Source organism: Lingula anatina, chromosome 3 (assembly GCF_051362555.1).
Source record: "Lingula anatina isolate TDL-2025a chromosome 3, LinAna3.0, whole genome shotgun sequence".
Classification (NCBI taxonomy): domain Eukaryota; kingdom Metazoa; phylum Brachiopoda; class Lingulata; order Lingulida; family Lingulidae; genus Lingula; species Lingula anatina.
Window position 1 is genome coordinate 12,583,640 of NC_141769.1, and position 15,701 is coordinate 12,599,340.

The 15,701-nt window shown below is 37.0% G+C and overlaps 2 protein-coding genes across 3 annotated transcripts; one reads left to right on the forward strand and one right to left on the reverse strand.

Annotated features, from left to right (window-relative positions):
• The first annotated feature begins 87 nt into the window (after window positions 1-87).
• On the forward strand, window positions 88-5,440 carry LOC106174576 (uncharacterized). The gene is made up of 8 exons (XM_024076755.2): window positions 88-268; window positions 1,227-1,719; window positions 2,053-2,190; window positions 2,586-2,769; window positions 3,026-3,179; window positions 3,357-3,507; window positions 4,167-4,298; window positions 4,605-5,440. Exons 2-8 carry the CDS (start codon window positions 1,317-1,319, stop codon window positions 4,808-4,810), a joined length of 1,368 nt encoding a protein of 455 aa, XP_023932523.2. The 5' UTR covers window positions 88-268; window positions 1,227-1,316; the 3' UTR covers window positions 4,811-5,440.
• Window positions 5,441-5,586: 146 nt separating this feature from the next.
• LOC106164990 (uncharacterized) lies at window positions 5,587-15,684 on the reverse strand. 2 transcript variants are annotated; one of them, XM_087009979.1, is made up of 19 exons: window positions 15,486-15,684; window positions 12,585-12,685; window positions 11,293-11,364; window positions 11,088-11,158; window positions 10,689-10,797; window positions 10,434-10,502; window positions 10,149-10,240; window positions 9,747-9,820; window positions 9,382-9,464; window positions 9,036-9,119; window positions 8,578-8,708; window positions 8,277-8,337; window positions 7,787-7,901; window positions 7,480-7,550; window positions 7,040-7,288; window positions 6,673-6,849; window positions 6,334-6,393; window positions 6,039-6,128; window positions 5,587-5,804 (listed from the first exon to the last, which is right to left on the reverse strand). In XM_087009979.1, exons 1-19 carry the CDS (start codon window positions 15,529-15,531, stop codon window positions 5,664-5,666), a joined length of 1,896 nt encoding a protein of 631 aa, XP_086866105.1. In that variant the 5' UTR covers window positions 15,532-15,684; the 3' UTR covers window positions 5,587-5,663. The 2 variants fall into 2 exon arrangements, with proteins under 2 accessions (XP_086866105.1, XP_086866104.1); XM_087009978.1 differs by lacking the exon at window positions 15,486-15,684 and adding an exon at window positions 12,967-14,169.
• Window positions 15,685-15,701: the final 17 nt, after the last annotated feature.

Consider the following 15,701-nt stretch of genomic DNA (forward strand, 5'->3'; position numbering starts at 1 on the left):
TGAAAAATATTATAAGCAGTCATACCGAATCCTGTGGCAAATATTAAAAAGTTTGCAAATCGCTACTGATTTGTTTGTGTTTGGTATTATCGGTGTGCAGAGTAATCCCATAAGCGTCACGTGCAGAAGCTAGAACTCGGCTGTTTTGCTGGCACTTATCGGCATGTTACAAGCCTAGCCGTCCATTAGCTGGGCCTCAAATGCAGAGAAAAGGATGTTCTGATATATTACCAAATATACAAAAATTGATGATTCAAAATAGAATACGGTAAGGACAAGATACCTAGAAAATTAGCAGACGATACCAGTAAATCTTTTGAGCTATTTTGATGATTGTGTTCAACTGCAAATTCCTTCTTTCAGCTTAAGCGCTGGTCAAAGGCCGAACACTGAGTCAAGAATTGAAGTGCACTTAGCTCGAAAAATCAAATCATGTTAATTGATTTTAATTAAGTTTTTCCATCTATCATATATCCTCATAATTAAAGTACATGTAGTTGTGTTATGGGTCAAGATTAGAAAAGTTTTGCAATTTGATTCTATAACTTCAAACATCCAGTCAGGTATTCAAAACTTCAAATTGATAACTCTGTAGATCAACCTTTACCTGTACCCTGAAGCCCCAAATCTTAATCTGTGGGCATGTATATATATTTAAACTAATGTTGCATGCATGCTTCCCATTGTGTAGCATGCAAACTCATTAAAGAAATTAATGAGAGAATGGGTTCACTGTATACTCCTTTCAAGGTAGGCTAGGTGCATACTCCCTGATTACATAACTTGAACAAAGACTGGATTGCTTAGCAATGTGATTCTTGGATAAGGAAGCTGCTGCACCTTTCACATGGGTGTACTAGCTGGGTTTGGGGGAGGAGGTAGGAAGAAGGGGGTAAAGCATGCTAGTTACCGCTTTCCTATGTTTAATATTTTCAATCAGAGTGTGTCTCCTTTTGATGCTCCCCTGAAAACATTTTTCAACAAAACATGTTTTATTTTTAACAAGAAGGTATAGCTATTTAGAAACTTACTTCAGTTAACAAAATGCATTTTGTTTGATATTTATATGCTTTCTCATATTTCTCAATATATTGAAGTTATAACATATTCTGATGGGAAACCACAATGCATATGATCAAGGTCCAGAAGTGGTGGACTGAAATGTTGTGTTTGGCTGATGTTATTTAGTCTCTTGAGTAAAAGAATAATTCTGTTTTATATTTCAGATGCTTGAGAGAAATGATAAAACAAAGTGGGGCCATATGATTTGGATCAGTTGTGGTTTTGTCACCAAAAACCAGTGACCCTGGTAAACTATGGGTTTGAAAAATTTACCTCCCGAACTGGAGGAGCATATATTGGCTCACTTAGATGGCAGCACATTCTCCAGAGCCAAGACAGTCTGTAAACGGTGGCATCATCTTGTGGATAATGTCCAAAAGACCACTAATTTCTGGTTTCGAAGGTGCATGGTCGAAATCCAGCACAAAGTTTTAATAGACATTACAGGAGGTGCTGAGATTCTAGACACCATGTTAGACCAAGAAAAGAAGTCGTCCTCAGTGGAGGGATGTCCCAGACATTGGGAATACTGGAGGAAAGTTTACTGTGTCTGGTACAGGAGTAGACACATAGGGACATGGCAGCCCGTGATGGAAGAGATGCCACATGATGGGGATGCTCTCATGTTGTACCAGGTGAACTGCCTCAGGATAGCAGGTAAGAAGACAGGAGATCATCTCCTTGTGAATCTGAGTGATGACATGTTGTATGCCTTTTCAGAGTTTACAATTTGCACAGCTTTACAAGTCAAGGACCAGCAGTTTTCCCATGTAAATTATGTATTATTTAAGTAGTGTTTGATGAGATGCATATAGAAAAAAAAACTGAACTTTTCGAAATATGATTTAAGTTAGTGTAATATAAGTGTGACTAATGAAATACACAGTTTGTTTATACAATTTTTCATTAAAAAACTGAATGTTTTTCAGTAGTTTTAGACCAGTTAGATCAATGGAAATATCAACATTAAAATATTTGCAATTGTTTCAGGAGATGCTGTGCTCTATGGCTGTAGTGATGGCAGTATAAGATGTTACAATCTCTTCAGTAAAAGATGTGCCTTGATGTCCAGAAATGTCAGACTTTTGAGGCCAGAGGTCAAAGACATGAAGCTTATCAACTCACCAGGTAAACTTCCCTTTGGTCTTGAGTCAATGTCTTTTATCATATGATCTAAGAATGGTTACTTTGCTGTCAGAAACCTAAAACCTGTCTTCTGACAGTCTCCACTAATTTTAACAGGCTTTGTTCTGAAAACAATGTGAATGAATATTTTATATCAGAGCTATCAGTGATTATCATCAGATCAATGATTAATTGTCATCAGAGTTTGTTTTTATGTTTCAACAACCTGAAGATATGATGAAACTTGCAGAGCCTGCTATTCTTGGAATATGTATGTTGTTTTGAAGTCTGTATATGAATTCAAGATTGATTAATTTTTTGGGTCTTAGCTAAGTTTTTTTTTTTTCATGAAATCTGGAAGTATGCTATGGCCCTCATTCATTCTTGTGTTATTCCAGTGCTAGGATCTGGTGAAGAGAGTGATACTGACCAGTGGTCATTTTCCAGTGACCTCTTCCATTCCCACTATCTCATCTCAGGGGGCAGTGATGCCTTGGTCAGTCTCATTGACCTGTCTCCTAATAACTGGATGAGGGAAGAAATCCATGCCAGTTCTTACTCTTCTCCAATACAATCTATCAGGTATAACTAATATGTGCACATTTTCAATTGAAGAAATAAAACTGGCCCAGGACTAATGTTTTTTGAAATGTTAGAATATGTGGCTTTATAGTCACATGCAATTCCTTGGGTAACATGATCATGAAATGTAGGCATTTATGTTGCGCACAAAAGGTTGTATATGTATTTATCATGATAACCTTTCTGTAAACTGATCATCACTCGAAATTTTAACTTATCAACATAAGCTGTAATTGCACCTCTGTCACATTGCTAGTTTGTGGAGAAACCAAATTGTCACTGCCTCAGAAGATCACACCCTGAATGGCCATGCGGTGCTAGAGGTGACATCTGGTGGCAAGTTGAAAAAAGTATCCAGTTTACATGGTCACATGGAAGTGCCTATGTGTATTGTAATATGGGAAAACAAGGTACACGTGTTTCTCCTATTTTTTCATTTTTTTCAACTAGAAAAGATAGCTGTGGGTTATTTATGAACCAAACTTGTTTCCCATGAATTTGAATAAATTCACTGTTTTGTGAAATATATTAATTTAAAATAATCAAGGAATAAATTAGTAAATTATCACCATATAATTATTTAACAGGTGCTCTCAGGGGGTTATGACCAAATGTTGCTCCGCTGGACAGTGGACAGTTCGGCTCAGGGACATAATGATGACTGCACTATGGTGTGGGAGTTTGACAGCTGGATAGCAAAGCTCATCTACAGGGATACCCTCATTATTGTGTTAACAGGTAAAGTAATGTGCTAAAGTATTATATATGATATATTTATGCAGCTAGTTTTTCCACTTTCTACAGTTTCTATGATTAAATTATTTATTTTTTCTTTTTGTTTAAAATTTGCAGGTAAAGCATTGAAGATGATAATAAATTTCATTAGAATTAGTTTAATTTTTAGTTGAGAAATATTGAAGGTTTTGCTTATTCCTGATACTACTGCCTTTCTCCACACATTATTGATAATGTCACTTCATTCCTAGTAATTCTGTGTCACTCTTTCTGTATCATCATTGCTTTGCCATGCTAGCCAACCACCGCAACCACAAAGTACCGATAATGTCACTATTCCCAGTAATCACTGTATCATCTCCATTCCCAGTAGTTACTGTATCATCTCCATTCTGCAATTCCAGGCAGCCACAACAACCACGAAGTACTGATAATGTCACTTGATTCCCAGTATTTCTGTATCATCTCCAATCCCAGTATTTCTGTATCAACTCTATCCTGCCATTCCAGGCAACCACGGCAACCACTAAGTACACATAATGGTGCTTGATTCTCAGTATTTCTGTCATATTTCCTTACATAACTGCCCATCTGTGAACCACACAAAAGTGCTTGAATTCCCATTAATTGTTATCATCACCATTTATTACTGTCTTTTCTAGGGGACCACATACTACACGTCAGCATTGATGATGGCGCCTGCTTTTCTAGCTGGAATGTGATGGAGTCTCTTGGCTCCACGGCTTGTGTGATGTCACTGTGGGGAAATGTATTTGCATTAGGGACTGCTGTAGGTCCGTAGTGGGCTTTGATAAGTTCTGTCTTTTTATCCTCTGCTTAAATGAATCCAAGAGTATGCCTGTCTTTTGTTTAGCAAAGAGATTGATCTTTGTCATTCTTACTTGTGGCATTAAAAAAGTGTTGATTTAAATTTAAGATCAAAATTGCTCTTAGCCATCTAAAGTTCTTTCATCATCATTTGATACTGGTCAACCTTGCTGATATTTATTAAAACCCCTTTTTTAAATTATTATAGATAATTTTTCTTGAGTTTCTCTGTCATGTGTACTTTTGTTATCTACTAGTAATTCATGTTCCAGGGCATGTCCACCTGTTCTACATAGAGGATGACCAAGATTTCCTGCAGCTGGACCTTATCCAGGCTACCTCAGTGGTCAAGACGGGCCACAGTAACATCAGTGCATTGGACTTTGGTGACAATGGGTTTGGACCCTGTGCTGTCATAGCAACAGACACGGGGAGAAAACTGAAAGTTGTGCATTGGGTCTCCACACACTTATCGTGATAATTGTTTTTAAGGGTTCGTGCAATTTAGTTCTTCATATTAGGAGATTTATTTTCATTTTTGTGATATTTTATGTCAGCCTGAAAGTTGAAAATGAAGTAGAAGACGAGATGTTTTATGGAGATGGAAGTTTGCTCTTATATTTTATTTTTAAGCAATTAAAACGTGGCATTGCACACAAACGTGTGATAAAAGACAAAAAAGAAAATGTCACACATTCATGAATTCATTCCTGTTCATTTTTAATTACAATTTCAGAATGAAAACTGTCAGGTGTTCTTTGATTTATACAGTGTACTGGGTCTATCAACATTTTCTGTGATTGGGTACATTTTAACTTAGTATTTTCTTTTTATTTGTTAAAATACATTTCATGCATTTTGAATTATCTATCCAACAATGATAATGCTTATCAAAGATCACTGTCTTGTCTGAACCAAAATGATTTAACATGTTGTAAGTTAGAAGCAGTTTTACCTAACTATGAAACTGTAGACTGACATTTTCACAGTTTTATGTATTCCAGCTTAGACAAGACAAGCTTACTTTTTGTTCTCTCAGGAGGTTACTTGACTTTAGTTTATTTTATGAAATAAAGGCAAATAATCTTATTTGCTTGCATAGTTGTAACATTTTTGTTCCTCGTGTGTTCTAATTCGCATAAGATCTGTTAATTTTTCTTATAATTTAAATATGGTTTGGATCACCCTGGACTTTTTTTAATCTTCTCTGGTCCCAATATCCTTCACATTTTGAGGGCAATAAAAAGCCTTCAAGTGTTAACTTGTGATTTTCCTTCTTTTTCCTCACAGGACCCTTGTTTCAGGAGATGCTGTGCTCTATGGCTGCTATGTCACCGTGGAGATGCTGCAGTTTTCTTTTTGTATTGCACATCCCCAACACATTTCTGCATGAGCAAGTCTTTGTAGCGGGCCCACGTTTCCTTCCTTTGCAATACGCCCTTACTCTCGTCCACGGACAGGTACTCGCGGATCTGGGGAAATAATGTTTCAGATTGAAGTGAGACAAGATATTGGAAACTGTATATTAAATTTTGGAGCGAAAGAAAACGTTACTGCCCTGTTGAAAAGGTTCTATTCACTTTTCAACTATTATTTTGTGAGAATTCTCAGGACTAAATATTTTACGGCGAACTTCATACATCTTGAGTGTCAAGTAAAACATTTGACTATATTTTAATTTGGCATGCAGTTTTGTGAATATTTACCATGGTTTCCAGCTTAATCATGGTGTTGTTCTCAGCGTTCTGCAGGAAGAACCTCTTGTTGATACGAATCACCTCTGCTCCGTCGCTGATCTGAGAGTACCAAAACAGACGTTGATAACTTAAACTTCGTTAAGTCAGTCAGAAAGACGGACAATTAACATATAATTTAGCGGTAACAGTGCATAAGTAGAATACTCTTAATCTGCTCTTCGAGAAGGTATTTATTCTCACTTAAGTACATTTAGGTACCATACCAGCATCTTTAAACCGTGGATACTAAGTCACTTATACTTACCAGGCAATATCCTTTTATAACCGGCTCCCAAGATTTTGGTTTACGCATTTGTTCTAGACCCTGCAGAGGAAAAGATAACAATTAAAAACGTCCTTGACAAATTTGTGAAGAAACTGTAAAATAGATAGGGCATGGAGCATGTACATTTTAAAAATTAAGTCTAACTCGATACAGTGTCACTAGAATCTCCATTGGTAAAATTATCCGTATCCCTATAACTAATAACGCTAGATAAAGACAAGACATACATATTTTATTGTACGTTAAAGCGTTTATAGGTGATGCGACCTCACAAAACTCGCCATCTCTTAATATTGCTCATATATCCCGCCCACTTACAATGATGTCCCCAGGGCCCAAGTAGTCCAGCTGTACACAGGCTTGCCGGTGTTTATCTCCGTCTTGTTTCTGCCGTCTAGGTCTGAAGTGTTTGTCTATTTCGGTGTGCTCTTTGGTGAGGAACAGTCGGCCCGACGCCACTGGGATGTGAATTGGAGGGAAAATGCGACGCGAGCCCTGTAACAAACCGTAATAGATATTATTAGTTATCAGCGAGTTTTTTTGGTATTGATAAGTTTTGTTATATAATACAACGGGCTGGTTCCATGCGTTTGCTTTTATTTTCTGCATTTGATTGTCATGTCACTTAAATGACCATCAGCCAGGGAGTGGGGGATGGGAGGAGGGACGTATAGGGACTACTTACTCCACTTCCTGTATATCTCTTCTGAGGTTCTTCGGCGACGGACTCTAAGCGCGGTGGTAAAAATCTCCCTAGGTCGCTGTCGCTGCTTTGAGGCGAAATTTTCTTTAAATGTTCAATTTTTACGTCCTCTTTCTCAGCGTCGCCGTCATTTTCATTCGGTTCATTCGAGACGGTACCGTCTTCCGTCGGCTCCTTGGATCCAGAGACGCATTTTGTTTTTGAGCAATTATTTTTGGAATTAATTGGTATCTGAAATAAAAGTAATAGACGATAGGATAGTAAGGCAGGGTAGTAAAGACGGGCGCTGTTTTTAAACCTGTTTCTGAAACAATATTTTCACGTAATCGTAAGTTAACTGAATAATGATAGTAACTCTTATTTAAACTGAGAATATGAGATAAAATATCTTAACCAAAATGAAGATAAAAATATAATCTCACTTTTGGAAGAACTATATGGGAATATGTTTTGATCTTCTTTTGTTGGACCAATTGTCCGGGTCCTAGCATATCTGCAATGAAAGAAAATACACCGGTCGTGTGTTCTAGTACCAAATACGAATTGCAATTTCCTTTTAGTCGCATTAAAATCTTGACAGCAGAAGCGAACTCATTACTGCTAACTTTAGGTCGCAAGAGGTAAGTCTTCTATAAATGGTCTCTCTCTCTCTCTCTCTCTCTCTCTCTCTCTCACACACACACACACACACACACACACAAAGAGAGAGAGAGAGAGAGAACTGCTTACTGTCTGCATGACTGAAGGATTTGCCACAGCCCAGCTCGTGCCTGTTTGGAGTGGTAAACATTTGGTCCGTGCTGACATCCACAACATCTTGTACTCGAGTTACTTTGACATGGCCCTTAAAAGTTCAATTAAAATGGATGCAGTGTTTTTATTAAAATATTTATATAATGTAATATAATGACCATGAAAATTAATTGCACTTTCCTCAGAAGTGCCATTTATTTTACTTTATCACAAATAGTTATACGACCGTAGGAGAAACGAGGGACCTGGTCCTTCCATCTTTTAGAATAAAATGGCAGTTCCAGCTTCCTTCCTTTTCAAAGGATGCACGCTGAGACCCACAGGACAACAGTACATGTACATGCATGGTTCATGTACCCGGGATTGTATAATACTCAAAATGAGTAGAAGAAGACGAGAGTTCAAAAAAGAACGCCCTCCATTTTTGCTATCCTGAATCTGCCTAAACAGACACTTTCTAACTTACCGAATGTACGATATGTATCCAAGGCGATGAGCTGGTGTCCTGGGTGATCACGTGACCTTTTCTGAAAATAGATACATATCATGAGATAACATAAAAAGTATGGAGCACCAAAGTTGGTGTTAAATGTTGTTATTATTACTTTAATTTTGAGATATTAGATGTTAATCACTTCCAGTTGCATGATAACAACGTTACAATGAGCATATTTCTTCGTCGTTACGAACGTCCTTTATCCTAAAAAAACTTTTTTCTTATTTAACTTTGTCCGAATCCAAAACTAAAACTAAGACGAATGCCTTACGGGAAGAATTCGTAATCTATAACTTCATTATTATTTTCAAATCTTGAGCAGGGAAACTCTTGGAACAGGTCCAGTGACTGAATGAAGTCTATTGGCGGACCTAGTGCCGTGCGTTGAAGATCGAAATAATCCTACAACACAGAAAAAACATAGTTGACATATAATTTGGCGTATCTTATGTTTATTAGATAAAAAAAAGCTGTAAAAGACGCCTTACAAATCATGACAATTCATTTCATACATCTACGGCTATAGTACTGTAATATAAAATCATGACACAATGACAAAACAGAAAACGTTATGATAGCATGTAGCAATAGTTCACCTCCTGTATGTCAAACGGTTATCTGCAGGCGAAATCCCTTTTATGATTTATTTATTTATTTATTTATTGCCAACTGAACAGTGTATTTTATGAATTACAAGATATGCTGAGAGGATTACACACATTACACTACCTCATAATAAAGGATGAAAACTTCTACTTGGCCCTTTGCTATCATGTTGGCCTCTCGCTCGGTTTGTCTTTTCATCTCCATTACCTGTAAAAAACAAATATTTCAACTAGAAGGGTTGTAATCAAAATATCAGGCTGCACAAGTGCATTTTCTTATTCTTAGTGTTTTTTAACATACACGCATTTTAAGTTTGTTATACTAAACCCTGTTATTTTATTTACTTCTTTGTAAATTCACTATAACTTTTCGGGGTGATTTATGTTGTATTGAATACAAATTCCAACACACTTTCTATATGGAAATGGAAGGGTGTGGCGGTCAGGGTTGCGGTCATACATGTACTTACGTCTGTGGTCATTCCCTTGGTAAGGATCCCAAAAGATCTGGTCACCTCTCCAGACTTCAGTTCGTAATGGCGTAGTATATTGACTGTAAAGAAAAAGGCCCTTTTTAACTACTTGAAATATTGAAATATTTTAAGCTATTTGTAGAGGTAGTTAGAGTAAGTTAGTGAGTTAGTGGTCTGCATAGTAGTGATCGGAAAAACCTGAAATTACCATGCAGAGAACCGAATATTTTTTTAGTACGGAACCAAGTGACATGTACGGCACATCTCTTTACAAATGTTTCCAGTTTTGTACAGATCCTTTTGTTTGAGCTTTTGGTTGTAACAGGTTTTGATGTAGTCTATGTTTATGGCATGTTTCTTACTTTTTCCTGCGATTATGTAATATAACCTCTCTGGTTTCCTACCCTGGTAGGCGATTAGACGGCCGTCGTCGTAACTGGAACATAATAATTAAATTATGATAACCAATAATACTATGGTATACTAAAGCGAATAAAGCGTTATAAAGAGAATTATGTACCGTATTTCAGAAAGATATCAGTCCTATGAACGTGTTTCAGTCTCTTAGATTGAAATGAATCAGTTAATAAAATGTGGAAAATAGTTCTTATGATAAATGCTACGTTTAAGTTTAAAGATACAAGGTGAAAAGTGATAATGAAGTTACACTGTTACATTTCGAATGCTAAACGTAACACTGCAATTAAAGATAGATAAACGAATAGATAAGATATCAGATTAAGAATAAATGACATTTTACTTACATTTCGTAGGCTAAATATCTGGCCAGTTCCTCCTCCACGTAGTCAGGGAAGATGTGACTGAAAGCTTTGGTGGCGCGAAGGAGGCACACAACCTGGTGTAACAACGAAGCAAAATACTTTTTACTGGTGGAGTATTAATATTATTTTGAGAATTGTTATACGTAATATCGTATTGACATAATGGTGATGATGAAGATGTATCGATATTGATAAAAAGGTCGGGCACTTATGTTTAAGTTTCTGACTTTGCTGTCGTCAGTTAATGAATTAAATACACACTCTTACCCTTTTTATTTGTTTATCGGATCTGAGATGAGGCATAGTTCTCAAGCACATCTGGGTCTCCCAGTCGATCTGAAAGTAAAACATTCCACATAAAAACGCGTTTATTAATAAATTAATTATTGTAGCGCTGTCGTAAAAGAGGCACTTGCCCATTCGTCAATGTCATAATGTGTATATCTTAATTTTTAAGCAGTAGCTTTAAGTAACTGCCTAGAAAATTTTTGTGACTCTTATAAGAGTATACGACGCACTTACACTAGATCTGACGAACATGTCAGCGCTAAGCGTTTCTGTGATGACATCTTTAAATTTACTTTGTCCTTCACTGTCGTCGTCAACGCTGAAATCATCCTCAATGTAATACCTGTAACGTAACATAACATAACACTATTCATCTATACAATCACTTCACTGCTCAGAAAAAACTAAAAATAATGGAATAAGATAAAGAAGTTGATTAAGAATAATATATATATTGCACAGGCAGTTGCATTCCGTGCTTGGCCTTTAATTGACGGTGTCACCGATTATCCGTTTAATTTCTATTTCATTCTCTTTAAAAAACAGCAACTGTTTTATTTAACAGCGAGTTATCATGAACAGGTGAATCCTAATTGTTAAAAAAATTAAAAGTATTCAAGACAACGCACTTACTTTTTTCTGCCTGTGAACCCGTTCTTGATGAGTAAGGCAAGTCGCGCGGAATGGCGAAGACAATTTCTGGCCTGGAGAGAAAAAAAACACGTAAACCAACAACCATCTCAGACTTAAATTATTTCATAAATGAATGTGATATTTAGACATGTTCATATCCATGTAGGTCTTATATCCCTGATTTCAATATTGTACATGTACTTACCCGGTTTGCAGGACTAATCTTCTTTTTGAATTTTTTCAAGGAGGTGGCGATCCTGGACATCACGTTAAATCCCTGGATAACAAAACAAAAAAAAATGTAATAGTCAAATGTGTTTATTTCATACTGATTATGATATTATGGTATTAAGAAAATGGTTAAATTTTGACTCACATCACTTTCTTCCATCGTTTTTAGCATATAAGGCGAATTTCAAACAATTAATTCACTTGGCACGGGAAGTCATTCTGTAAAGCGATACTGATACAGCCGAAGACGAATACCTTAAATACACGCATTAGTTAAAGTTTGTGAACATATCACGTCGGCTTCGCTGTTTATATTTGACGAAGTGAAGGAGCAAATAAACTAGCTGCACTAAGCACTTAGTTCTACAAATAGAAACTTGCAACATAAGAGTCCTAATTATCATGATTATACCCTGTCAAGGACTGGCAAAATAGAGTAAGCCATCGTGATAGCTTGGAGCAAATTTGAAAGTGCAATTCCCCCGGAAAAACTTTATCTGTAATAATCTGATCAGACGCATTCCCAGGGCTTGCTGTATAAGCAACGATTCCAACATCGAAAATGAAACCCCTGTTACAGTTTCTTCACTCTTTCTATCGTGGACTTCATCTTGGGGCCCATTTAGTCTTTTTCTTTAAACTGTTTTTATACGTAATTTAGGACTCTGCTTTGTGGGGTATGGCCAAATGGGCCTATGTAATTGACATTGGCAGTTTAGTTTCTGAATTGCACTACCTTTACTTTATTTTTTCGTCGTTCTCAAGTAGGCTATATATATGTATGTGCAATTTAAAATTCACATTGCTACTAGTTCACTCAATGAGTATCTGAAATTTACCGTTAGTTGAAAAGTTTTATTTAATTCTTAGTAGAAATAAATTTATAAATATCTCCAGTCAGTATCACGTTTTAACCTGGTCAAAGCAGGAATAAATACTGTAGAATCAACGACATGTTTAGTCATCACTGCAGTGGGACATTCCAACTTTTCGGAATCTTCCCACTTTAACACGTTTGAAGTAAGGTATTTTGACAGAGTTTTCGATTTTTGTTCAATGTTTAAAGGTGTTGCATATCGATTCTTAAATTTTTCTCTATTTTACCTTTTGATCATGTCTGTAGTAATTGCATGCATTAATGACAAGTCGAAGTCGAAGCTGGAGCCAGAAAAATTAAGAATAGCAGTATGCATTTTAATATATGGGGAAAACACTACAATTATGATGAAAATATAATTACACTGAGTATCGAGGGATTGTACTTACAATGGCTGGCTTTGGACTAATACTGCTGGGTACGGGAGACTGCTTCGTCATTTGTTGCACTTCTTCTAATCGCCGTTTTATGGTGTCCATGGCGTCTTCGTCTGTAAATATCACGTATATATACTTTAAAGACCTAATTTCACTTGATTTTTTAAGGTAAATGGAGGTCTTTGAACACTTTTTGATTCTACATAGAATCGTCCGTAGAGGATAGAGCGTAAGTATAGATCATATACTATACGGTATTGTATAGTTTATTATTTAACAAACCAATCACATGCAATCTAAACAACTTTCTCTCTCAAAAGATTAACCCTCTCTCTCTCCCTCTCTCTCTCTCACTCTCTCTCTCTCTCTCTCTCTCTCTCTCCCTCTCCTTTACCATTTGATTGTCCCCCTTTTTGTGTATTTGAATTGCCGGAAAAACTATTGGAGGCACTGCTGAGACCTGAATCCGATCGCACATTGGGTGGAAACATAGGTGACAGTGGCTTTGGGGTAAGAAGTGTTGTATCGGGAAAAGACAAACTGGTAGATTCCCTAGACATTGCTAGGTCCTTTTTCTCTCCTACTGATTTAGCAAGCAGGAGCTGTTTCTGGTCGATGTCCGTCTTTGATTCGTTTTTCCCAGCTCCTTGAAACACGATTTTGGGACTGGTTTGTGCGCCCTCAGTCGCTCCCTTTGATAACCTTTCCAGTAACGTAAGCCCCATGGCGTTCTTGATCGCTTCTGACTGTTTACTGTCCTGATCTTTTAACTTTCTTGTCACTTTGTTTGAGATTCTATTTTGATTTGAACGAAGATTTTGAAGCAGATCTCGATTTTTCCTTCCTTGCCGATGCCTCCGTCTCTTCGTTGGTGGCGGTGATACCGAGGTCGAACTTAGGAAGAGCTTTTCTGCCGCTGCCAGTCCTGCGGATGCCATGTTCGTTAATTACAATTCTTAAAAATGATAAAAGTTGCGCACAGAAAGCCCGGTCTTTGCACAAGCCACAAGTCGCTCTACGCTAATACTCTTCCGTTGGAATCAGAATTTATCAATAACATAGGAATTACATGTGCCAGTACTTTCTTGTCAGTGTGACATCAAGCCGAATTAAATTCGCTAGCATCCAGCTTAATTAGTCCGTTGATACCATATTAAGTTGTAGACCTATCGGTGGTCGATTGGTCTAGTAGACTAAGTATTCTTTCTTCCAGGAACAATCGATAATAACCATCATCAGAACCTCAGCAACAGCAAGTTAAACGAACCATAGGTCCTTTTCTTTCTCTTAATGAAGTCACTTCATTAAGCGTCCCTCACATATCGAGAATAAGTGCACTGCCTCTCTTCTTCCCTTTCTCTTCGACAGCTGTTTCTAGACACGAAAATAGAATCCAAATCAATTTCTACAGGATACAATTCAGCTTGTCGTGATTTTACATTATCTGGATTTTCATGTAGAACAATACACTGCCGGTTTTTTTAATATCGAACTTGTCTGTTTAAAGTTGTCCTGCTTCCCTGATCTGAGTGTCTCACTGGGAATACTGTTGTCAATGTCACTTGACGACTGCATCTGAGCTACAGAAGCGAGGAAGTCACACGGTAGTCCAAAAACTTTGAACACCATCCGCGGCCTAATTTGACATACATACTTCACGAAAAAAGAAAAGCGATTTCTCGTTTAAGTTCATACATCTTTCTCATTTCGTTTCGAGTAAACTTAAGTTTGTCGCAAATTTTGAAATGTAGAAGAAAATACTAGGTAAGTTCTAAAGTGTGAATGAAATTATGGAACACTTCGTCATGAATCGAATTGTGAAGTAAAATAAATATCAACATTCTCCATTCAGCTTCTATTCAGTTTACCATCATTAGGAAGGGTATTGTTGTAGGAGAGGCTAAGGTATCGTTTGTCCGATAATGTTGTCTTAAGATTCATCGTCTATTTGCTATCTACCTGTTTAATACACCCAGACCACTTTATTGAGTGCCTGAGCAAATAATTTCTCTCTAACAAGTTTCCAAACCCGTGGACTGTTTCATCACGGTTTCTTTGTAAGCATCGCTTTACCTCAGGCACAACAGAAATGAGAATAAACTCTTTAACCTAATGCAAATTGAGAATTTTTTTTATGGAAATCCCAAGTTGATATCCACTTTAAAAGCAAAGAAATGAATTTTAAATAGTAATTTGCTGAGTAAATGTTGACGTAGAAAACAATGGAAAGAGGTTGAGGGGAGTACAAATACCCCTCCATCCGACACCATTTGTCATTGAAAGAATGGGTTTATTTCCATGAACCTCACCACAGGTGCAATATTTGTCAGGTTATAAGTCATGATGTCCGCCCAATTGGCTGTGTACACATGGTTTTATGTCCGTTTATGATGACAACTTTTCTTTGTATATTAAAAAAGGTGAATTTGAAAAAAATGCATTTAAATAAAGCTACTTGTGGAAAGCGAGGAGGTGCCAAGGTTCATCGTAAAAGGTTATCCTGTTGTCTTCGGTCCCCAGTTCGCTAATTGACTTCTTGTGTACAGGAACAATTGAAGAAAATTCAGTGACGTCATATCTGAATAGAATGAAAATCAGAATGACGCCAGAGAGAAGCACCTGTTTAAAAAAGTGTCGCCCTGTTGACATCGGTACTACAGAATAGAACCACATGTACTGCACGATTTGTATTCTCAGCGTATTCCCAGTTGAATAGTGTTACTAGTTGTCAGCATAGCAGCCCAGCATAACACTACTATACATCTATTGTTTAACGTCGTATTAACAAAAGGATAACACATGTAAACATTGGGTGTCTATCCTAATGAGTGGGCAATTTTTTCCAGAGGACGCGAACAGGCCATTTTACCGAAATACAGATAAACCTATCTATGTTCAATCAACTATACTCACTCCTACGGTAATGGTCCCGCAACATCATACTCCCCCATGTAGCCATGTCTTGAGCGAAAATCAGAATGTATTTTGTCTAATTTCTACATCCTCATTTCAAGTTTGTATACATCTTCTATGTTTGTCACTTGTTTGTGTGTCGTTACGTCTTTACGTGGTGATTTGATATCTGTTATCAACACATATAACATACAGCCTACATTCGAAATGAACTTA